Source organism: Scaptodrosophila lebanonensis, unplaced genomic scaffold (assembly GCF_003285725.1).
Source record: "Scaptodrosophila lebanonensis strain 11010-0011.00,11010-0021.00 unplaced genomic scaffold, SlebRS2 tig00000061-arrow-pilon, whole genome shotgun sequence".
Classification (NCBI taxonomy): Eukaryota; Metazoa; Arthropoda; class Insecta; order Diptera; family Drosophilidae; genus Scaptodrosophila; species Scaptodrosophila lebanonensis.
This window is the reverse complement of record NW_022060554.1, coordinates 8413105-8423610: the sequence shown is the minus strand read 5'-3', so window position 1 is coordinate 8423610 and position 10506 is coordinate 8413105. Positions and strand designations below refer to the sequence as shown.

The 10506-nt window shown below is 37.3% G+C and overlaps 2 protein-coding genes across 2 annotated transcripts; one reads left to right on the top strand and one right to left on the bottom strand.

Annotated features, from left to right (window-relative positions):
- Window positions 1–2675: 2675 nt before the first annotated feature.
- On the bottom strand, window positions 2676–4776 carry LOC115624926. The gene is made up of 7 exons (XM_030519777.1): window positions 4686–4776; window positions 4519–4622; window positions 4386–4457; window positions 3676–4315; window positions 3218–3620; window positions 2943–3150; window positions 2676–2873 (listed from the first exon to the last, which is right to left on the bottom strand). Exons 1-7 carry the CDS (start codon window positions 4774–4776, stop codon window positions 2676–2678), a joined length of 1716 nt encoding a protein of 571 aa, XP_030375637.1.
- A 3056-nt stretch (window positions 4777–7832) lies between these two features.
- Window positions 7833–10171, top strand: LOC115624829. Its single transcript, XM_030519676.1, has 8 exons — window positions 7833–8164; window positions 8230–8396; window positions 8465–8647; window positions 8718–8927; window positions 8992–9168; window positions 9228–9517; window positions 9590–9735; window positions 9803–10171. Exons 1-8 carry the CDS (start codon window positions 7888–7890, stop codon window positions 10108–10110), a joined length of 1758 nt encoding a protein of 585 aa, XP_030375536.1. The 5' UTR covers window positions 7833–7887; the 3' UTR covers window positions 10111–10171.
- The last annotated feature ends 335 nt before the right edge of the window (window positions 10172–10506 follow it).

Sequence of the window (10506 nt, the reverse complement as noted above, 5' to 3'; positions counted from 1 at the left end):
TTGCCGTAATCGCTTTTATATACACGCACACATACGAGTACACCTATGTATACACACATACCACGGATCTTTGGAATTCGTAAGACGCTCTGCTCCTGCTCCTCCTGCTCCTCGCATAATATTCTTTGTTTGACAGAGCGTTTTAGTTTAATAGCATTGCGCAGTGCTGCCCGTCTGCTGTTGTCTGATGTACGAGATCTGTCATATGCATATAATTGCTGCCAAGGGAAATGCGAAATTGCAGAACTCAATCGAAAAAATCCGAGCTCCATTTGAGCAACTGCTAAGACGCCTAAAATAAAATTTGAGGCAAAATAACGAATGTGAACTCAATAGTTATAGAAGCCAACCAAATTCATAAACTTATTGCAAAAACTTGAACTATAAATATTTTAGACGTCTTTTCAAATGAAAGCTGCAGTTTAAATAAATATAGCGTCTATTTAGTAAGTAAGGCGCTGGTAAGCACATTTTTTTAAATACTTTACTTATATTCGTTTCGAATATGCCGTTTTTAGAAATAATAGGGAGCTAATATTGAATGTAATGCAAGCACCAACTGCAAGCAGGCTTTTATTTACTCAACATTTCAATAAATCAAAGAGATTAAAAACACGAATGAAAAACTTTTACTCAGCTTAGGGATTAATATTTTACATGCTTATAAACAAATTCGTGACGGCCATAATCTCAATAGTTTGTTATTATTTAATTAGTGCAAAATTGTTGAATTCGAATTACATTTTTTCGCCTAGAAATTTGTTCGGATTTCTTCGATATACTATATAGTAATAACCGTTTAAATAGCAACCATTTTATAAACGCAAACCTGCCGCACCAATTTGTGGAAGTAGCAAAATTGAATCGCTAATAAATCTTAGAAATGACCGATGTGAATGAAATTTGAAGCAAAAGTAGGGAAATATACATCCCTTACGTATGCCAAGTTTACTTAACGTAACTTTGCAGTTGTGGAGAGCATTGATCCAATTCTTTAGAATTCCAAAATATACAAAAAAACTCGTGGTGTTGGGGATTAGGAGAATATCATGCGTACAGTGCATCAGCTAAAAATCATAACTCGATCTGGCTAGGCCTTTGGGGAATATGAATACCAATTTTGATTATTCTATGTACAAGTATGCAGTTCTTATGTTCATAGAAACAGACAGACAATGAGATGAAAATGACTTAACTCGCCATACTAATCGGGATGATACATATACAAATGTATGTATGTGTAGAGTTTGTGGGATCTGCAACCGTCGATTCTAGGTGTTACATCTATTCGCACTAAGCTAGTTAGCCATAATACTGCAGCACTAGTTTTTAAATACTGCTTTGGCTCAACTCTGCATTGCGATGCACTTGAAATAATATAAATATATGTATATCAGCACGATACATTAGAGGAAATAAGTCATTAATGACTCCAGTAAAATCTGGAATAAGCTAACCGAAATATCTCAAGAGTAATTCACTCTTTCTAACTATTAACTTTTCTAAATTGAGCACAATACAATAAAAACATAGAAATAATACGCCGAATTTATTTCAATGGCTTAGTTTTCATCATTACAACAAATAAACTTAGATTTAATTTGTGTAGAGTATTTGTTTTTTCTTGAGCATATTGACAAGGTCTGCCATTTGATTTGCATCGATGCTGTTTTCGAACCATTTTATCAAGGTGTTGACTCTTTCACATGCTTTCGGGATGCTCTCATTTCGTTGTGGGATATCTTGCACGATAAGTGATCCGTCGTTATCATCGGACACTTCGAAATCGTCGTTATCTTCCTTAATTTGATCCCTATTCCAATTTTTAATTCGCGATTTAAAAAGTTGAATTCATCAAATCAGACAACGGACTGCCGTCTCCACTATCGAATTGATCATTATCCCTTTTTTTTTACCTTATTCCACCAGTTGGCTTATAAAAATAATACTTTCGGAAAATTTAACTTAAATTCGGTATTCGTGTAGTGCTGCTAGTGAGAAGCCAAGAATTTCATTACAATATCGATTTGTAAGGCTTAACAAACACCAAACAAATCTCAGCCTCTTACAAGTGCTAAACAATTCTTATTAATTTATTAATTAATACTAATACAGTTTTTCAGCTCTTAACATGCATGGCCAGACCCGATCTATTTGTGTTTACATAAACCTTAGCATACTTTTCAGCCGCAATTTTATTTGGTGTATTAGCTGTTAGTGTACACTCAAATTCATGAGCCACAAAACGACTTACAGCTTTGATCCACAAACAAAACTAGTTGTTTTCAAATCTCTTTAAAATAAATGAAATTGCTTCAAGCGCCATCTCTTGGATTTTTTGGAAAACTTTAGCGCCCAAAGAATGTTTGCTACAGATTATGATTTGTACTGTGTCTTGGATGCTTTTTGGACTGTGTCTTGGATTATGAATTGGATTGTTTCTACCGACTGTTTCGTGAATCATGGTTTGTGTCTTGAATGCACTGTACTATCCAGTAACCCAAATCAATGATAAGGCAGTTCAAACCTGCTACATACAATGGCCTAATAAGAAGCTATCAATAGCTGTTAGCCATGAGCCTTTGTTTATGAGGAAATTATCCGAGCTGTGTTTAATGCTTTTATTCGTTACCAATTTTGAATTTGACAATTCATTACATAATTCATTTTGCTGCTCACACATCATTGGCGTTTTCAATCGGATTATTACCATCCGCTGTTGCTGGCCGGCTCTCGCAGCTGTCTTCCCCACTGCTGGTTGTGGACGTTCCCTCTTCTGGAGTGGTCTTAGCAGTCTCGTCCAGCTCCTGCAGTTTCTCTTGAGGATTGTTATCGGACTTACCACTGCCTTCGGCCTCAGCGCCCTTTTTATTCTGATTTGATAAATGAGCAAATCAAATCCGAATTAAAAAGTGGCTCAAAAATTCCTATAGCCGACTTACCTTTTTCCGTTTCTTCGGCTTTTCGGTTTTGTCTGCATGTAAATCCGCCTCTTCTTGCTGTGCAGATTTGTAACTGGGGGGGAAAAATATCTCCGCAATTTTATGGCCAACCACAGAATTTTCACTGACATAATTTGGACCAAAAGCCATAAGCTGTGGTATCGTATTGGTGTTAACTTTATTGACTTTCAGAACAATTTTATCGGTACTGAAAAGGATAAGTTTGAAATCAAAACTGCGTGCTGCAACTTTTGCAATTTGAAAATTATACGTACGGAACATATGTTTTTGCATTATATTTCTCAACTGAATTCGCAATGAAAACAGCGGTCTCGGGATTATCGCTGGTAAAGAACCCATACAATGGAATATCGTCGCGGCAACTCTCAACCAAGTTGATGAGATCTTTTTTCTTGTACGCGTCGAAAGTCATTACGATATGTGGTGGTTCTGGGGTAGGATCGGGTGGCAAAAAACTGGATGTCTGACCACGAAAGTAGGTGTAAATGAGGGCTGCATGCGTGCGTTGGTCGCTTGGCACCCACACAGGGGGAATTTGAATAGTCTTGTACCTTTTCTCTCCCACTTCCTGCTTAACGACAGCTTCGTCAATAATGTCTACATTATCTCCTGGATCTGCATCCATGCTTTCTTTTCTGCTGCCACCAGGAACGTCTTCTAAATAGAAAATACATATAATTATGTGAATATTACGAGTTAAGTGTGTCCTAACCATCAGTTGTTATTTCCACATTTACTTCGAGGGGTACTATTAGAGGTGGGAGTACTGTTTCCTCTTCGTTGAACTCATCGGGGGGCTTTATGTTCTCCTTCGTCAATTCATGAGCGTACTGCAGGAGCATCGTGGTTGACGTGCCAATTGTCTCATCCACTTTCCAGAAGCACATCAACAGTTCCTTGTCGTATAGCTGCTTGATAACCTCTGGTGGCAATGGATTAACACTCGCAAAATGTACAGTGTTAAAATCACTTTCGGTTATGGCGAACACTTTTCGATCTTTGCATTGTATTTTCAGGGGGTCAGCCGGCTCAGAGAGCTTTTTAAACATGTCCCGGTTGACTTGGGGCCCGAACACAGTAACGCCGAAATCGGGCAAATTCTCCATGATTGTATCCGTAACAAACTTCAGATACTCGATGCGTTTCCTTTGACTCTCTTCCTGCTCGATTTTCTCAGCCAACTCCAGAGCCTTGTTCTTTATGCGCAGCTGTTCCAGTTCGATGGGCTGTAGTTCGGTTATCTCATAGGTCTGATGCGGCTCTTGGGCCAATGTGGATTGCAATTCCTTGGTAATCAACTCAACCAGCTTCGGTACTTGGCAACCAAACATAATGTTTATGGCCTTGCCATTCTTCATTTATATAAAGCAATATAAAACACAGAATTTACACAAAAATAATGAAAAAATATATCCAACTTACCGCCACAAACATCCATGTTGGCTCACTCTTCTTGTCAAACCTTTTCAGGTAGGAAATACTACCGGCCTTGCACTTTCGAAAAAAAAAATATAATAATAATATTAATAATAATGTAACTAATATTCGTACTTACTGTAGCCAACTGTAAGTTGTCACCACCAATTTCAAGTTTTATTTTTCTCAGACTACCCAGCATACCCACGCAGGGTCCACACCACTCCGAGTATACGTCGAGTACTGTAAAAGAATAGTAAGTTGCTCTGTTTACCGCAATCTATTAGGTTTCAAATACACTTATACCCAGCAGCCCTGGGCGTTCTAAAAACTTTTCAAACTCTTCATCCGTGCTGATATCAGCCTGCAGCTGCTGAACCCCTCCTTTCTTTGCCATTCTATGGCGAGTGACTCACATAATGATTTCGATGTTGAAGCCAAGCCCCAAGTCTATACATAACTCCCAATCAGGTATTGATTAAACTTCTTCTGCTGGGGGAGCGGTTGTCAGGTTACCAATTATGAAATGCCGCTGTGAATGACCTGCAGAAAACCGATATATACCCGATTTAAGCCACAAAAATACATACTATATTTATATTGTTTTTTCATTTTAGTGACTTATAGTTTGATATTGATATTCCTCAAGTCGGGAAGAGGCCAACAGCCGCTTTCCAAATTTTGTACATACATCTACTTATACTAAGTATATTATATAATACGTGTATTTGTACAAGTACTTAACATTTTTACCTAAATATGCCGATGGAATCATCGCTAAAAAACCTTTAGTATATTTACATGATTTATTGTTATTATTTCTGAGACCAGTGGCGCAACTACACCATCTGGGGCCCGTGGCAAATTCTTTTGAAGGGGCCCTATCTGTAAAAATCGTCACGTTGTACTCAATTGCACGTTGCATATGTCCCACTAATGGCCATAGGCCTCCTCTCTTAGGGGAGAGGGATGGTCTGTAGTCCCTACGCTAGCCCAATGCGTATTCGAGACTTCACATTCATCCATTGAACATAATATCTCAATGCATTCATCATCTATTCGCCAGCTTTTAGGTGAAGGAACAACATCGAGAGGAAACCTGCACACATTTTCAATGAAATAAAAATAACAATTTAAATTAAACAAGCTTTCTGTTCCGCAAAAGTGTCTACAACATCATCAACGTTTAAAGAGCGGGCCATAGAATTTTCAATAGCCAAGTTACATAACCTGACTTGTCTCAAAGAGTTTCTTAAATAGGTTATTATCAATTTTAGTTTTGAAAGTGATCGTTCAGCACTAGCGGTAGTCACAGGAATTGTAAGAAATACCATTAATGGAGTGCCTACTTCAGGAAAGCTGGAGGACATAAAATGATTTTTATTATTAATAAATCAGCAAGGTCTCTCTCTAAGATTTTTCTATTTCGCCTCTGAAAGTGGATCAAAAACTACGAAATTCTCTGGCAAATGATTCAGATAGTTCTTTTTTATATATCTCAAAAAATTCTAGAGCTTTTTTCAATAGATCAGTGTCATTTAAAACTTTTAATGGCTGCAAAACACTGACATTTGAAACAATTTCATTCATTGGAAGGAAACGCGATTTCAGTTGGGTTATAATGATGTCCAATACTCGATAAAATATGTTCACTTTGAACAAGCTTTCCGGATCCTGGAGACGCTCATCTTCGCAAAGCTCATTAAAATGGCGTTTTACCTTCCTCTGACGAGTTTTAGGAAATTCAGGGGTGATGGACCATTTTTCTGCTACACTATTTGCTTCCAGTTTTAATTTTCAAATGTTTTCGATGCCTTTCCAATTCTTCTAGACAAATTTTCAAACGTTTTAAGGCATTTGAAAGATCGGTGCCTTTAGACTGAAGCGCTTAAGAGACTGCATCGATAGTAAGTAGGATTGCAAGACAGTGGAAAACCATAACATTATAAAATTGTAGTTTTCGATCTTCTTTTTGAGTGAAACAGCTTCATTTCCTTCATCTGATTTGCAATTTAACAGAATTGTTCTTGTTAGCGCTTTTTGGACTTCAACAAACCGAACTTTTAAAGCAAAAACGGCATCATAACGTCCTGCCCATCTAATAGTGTTTAATGTTTTTAATGTTATTGAAGTTGAAGACTTACTTTCGTTATTAGATATAAAACTTGATTAAATATTCCAATGTAAACAAATATTTTAGAGCTCGCGGCCTCTGGGGCCGGGCCTTCTTGGGTGTGGGGCCCGTGCCACCTTATTGTTGCGCCACTGTCTGAAACATAGAGTTGATATATCATGGTCGAAAGGAAGCTCGCAGTATAAAAGGGAAAATTTATTTTAAGCTCCTACATCAACATCCATAGCACCATCATCGTATTATTTTCATTTAATGGCCCCTTTGCAGTTTTGTAAAAATGTCCTACTCATACGGACGGATTGATTATTTACCATGTGAGTATTACTTGTATAGTATATCGTTGAACTTTCCAACTTAATCTTGATTGCCTAAATATACCATTTCGCTAATAAAATTATACAAAAATATGCTATTCCTTCATTCATTACAAAAAATAATGGTTCTAATTTATTTATTTGAAATCATCAATATATTTAATTATTAACATGTTTCAATTAAACTAAAAATAATCACATGATGTGAAGAGTTCGTAACAAACCAAAGCATAACATTACAAATACTTACCATGAAAATAAAACTCTTAATATATTTACAGGAAAAGCAAAATGAATAAAGTCTTCATTTGAACTTAATCCAATGCTAATAAAAGAAACAGAAAATTCGTAAAAATTTGTAATTAATAATGAAAAGATAAATGCAAGTCTACTTACTTCATCAGCGTATTATCATTATTTTTTCACTAGTCTCTTTTTTATAAGCACTCTTAATTTCTTTCAATCTGCATTCTGCTGATAGTTGTGCAATGCATTACATATAGCTTTAACAATTCACTCAGTAAACTTTTAAATCCTAAAAGATCAGAAAACTAACCAGTAATTTTGTATACAGTTTTATAAAAAAAAATGTATTGAGAATATATTTGTCGCAAAGAAAAACTATTAGCCCGTTTAATCACCATTATGTTAGTATCATTGTTTAAAGATAAATCACTTATTAAGGTCCACATATCACAAATTGTTTTTGAGTATTTTCCTTGGTATTCTTGCATTCTTGACAATGATGAAAAACCGATCAGAAAACAAGACCACAAACTTGTGCCTTCTCAGACTTAGGAGAATCTGGATACCAAGTTTTCCTATTCTAGCTCTTATAATTTATGATATCCATGCGTTCATATAGGCAGACGGATAGACAGGCGGATAGGGAGATGTGTCTATATTGACTCGTCCTATGCTGATCATGCATATACTTATATAGTTTCTCCAGTGATCATACAATCAAGGCAGCTGTTCGATTGAAGTCCAGACAGTATACACACAGAGTCGAAAGACAAACATAAATAAAACACATACAAGTAGAACATTATCATTAGCAATGACTTCTATTGTGGGAGAAGTGCCCAAGGCTGGCTTGGAGGAAGCCATACCAGTATGGTTTAAGTTGGATTGGAGCCCGGAAGCAGAGCAGCGCCTTTACAAAGACTGGGGATACTACTACTCCCGCAAGGGCAGAGAGAACTTTGCTCAGTACTATTACAACAAGGCGCTGGATATTACAAATGAGGATTACAAGACTCTTTACAACAGGAGTCAGAGCAAACGTAAGAGAGCAATGACGGAAAGTGCCCTTCAGGACTCGAGAGATGCAGCCCGTAAGTCTACTGATATTCATTTGAATAGGTATTGTACTTGAATGAGGATATTTTCTGGCCTAAAGATATTGCAAAAACCGCAAGGGGAGGAGATGATTCAATAATCAATTTGGCAATATGCGACGCTCTCTACGAGCTAAACCAGTTTGAAGACAGCTTCGCTGAGCTACACAACAACTTACATAAATTTGCCGGTATAAGAGTGAACATCTTCCAGGATCGGGTGTGTGTGGTAAGTCTCCTCCACAAATAACAAACCTTCCAGAAATGTAGGGAATACTGTACTTGAATCTCCTTCAGCTGCATGAAACCCTATTGGATACACTTGGGGTGTGCCTCGGTCCCTTCTTAGCAAAGTACGAAAAGATGTTCGCTGAAGTTATGGAAAATGTTAGGGCCAAGAGCCTTGTAGACAATCGACCATTGTGGAAGATATTGAAGGAACAGGGAAAATGTGATGTCATGAGTATACCAGAGATGGAGGTTGGCATCCAATATAGCATTAAGTATATACGGTATGCAGCGCTTGCTACTAATATGTATTCGTCACCAGGAAGAATTGTTGTCACCGTTGGAGCTAGCACGGAGAAAACGTGCATTTAACGTGTTCAACCAAAATTATCTGAACGAGTCATGGATCGATGTAGTATTCCTGAAAAACTTACAAAAGAATCCCAACCTTCTCCTGCAATATTGCAAGTATTCCAAGGACTACTTGAACACACTTTCAACCAATCAGTATGAAGTCGTCAAAAAGTTTCTGGTCTGCAACAAAAATCTTTTCAATTCACTTATTTGAAATGAAACCAAGTGTTTTCTTTCCCTAGAAAATGTTACACACCCGCAGTCCTCTCTATTATATTCGCTGCATAAAATATAAGGACAAAAAGATGCTGGACAAATTACAACAAAAATATCTGTTCCGTATTCAATACCAGACACGTCGAAACATGATTTCAGCATTACGAAGTGTTCGTTATCTGCGCGAAAAGCGAAATGTTTCGGTAAGTTGAAGTCATGTGTAATATATATAGAATAACTTGAAATCGTACGGGAACTCTAGAAACTTATGAAGTACGTTGAGGAGCTAATGGGAGATTATGTTATGATTAAAACGAATCGATTAATGCCATGGAAATTTGAGTTCATGAACGATATCTATAATACGTTGGCTCTTGCTCTTGTGGATCAATATAACGTGCCCAAACGATTCAGAACACATGAGAAAAACGCTCTCCTCAAAATTCTGCGTCTTCCGACGGACAAGTCGCTCGAGTATCATCCGTTTGTCTTTGGCGATCGATCAACTCACCAGGAACCGGATTTGGTAGATCCATCCGTGACCAAATCCAGGTAAAGTCTGCACATTCCCTTTCAATTACCAACTTCACAAATTCAGCTTTAACCTTCGACATAAATCCTTAGGCAAATGATAGCGCGCTTGGAGAGACGACTAATCTTTGCCAAATATTCCATCGAAAAGTGTTATTTACTCCACCAGATTGCATACTTTCATTTAGTACAAAGCCATTTTGATGAATGCACATTTTATTCTGGAAAGGCCATCAAAGGTTTGATTTCTTCTAAATAAGAGTATCTGAAGTAATTCTAATGCCTTTATGCATACTTGTACTGCAGAAAGCGAACAAGGCCCCAGCTTAATTTGGCGGTTTCTTAGTAACTTGTTGATCATAAAAGCGGCTGCCTCGTTACATAAGGTGGAGAGGATAAAGGATACCCTCGAAAAAACTCATCAGGTCGCAGAACAGCTGAAAAACCCGAAACTGATTAAATTCGTAGAGACTTGCATGGCGTGTAATGAAGAAGAACTGTTCATTAAGAAAGCAAGTATCATGAGCAGTGTCCGTAGTAGCTACGATAGTAGCCACCAAAGCCTTCACTCGGATCTCTCTGCAAAGCAGAAGAGCAAGGCGACGTTTTTATAAGCATTAGCATTTTCAGCGACCTGCACAGTTGTCAAAAAGACAATAAACATAAAACTATGTATTCATTTTCTTTTAATCCATGCAAAGGGGGAGCTAGTCTTAGTAATATAGTACACCAAATTCTGTTTTTAGACGGTCTTTCTTACACGATTTTGATATAATACGGTTTGAAAATTAAAAATTGCATATATAAGTATTTCCTCAAAGATAAGGAACCAATCACCTATTTTTGCATATGATTAATGTCTTTTTTCACACGGTTTTTTTCTGGAACCAATATAGTACAGTGTAAAAACAGAATTAGGTGTTTATTATGTGATGTGCTCAGGACCCATCCTCTGGACCTCCCCAGGGACTAGCCGGATACTACAACCACACTCTAAATGAAATAATAAA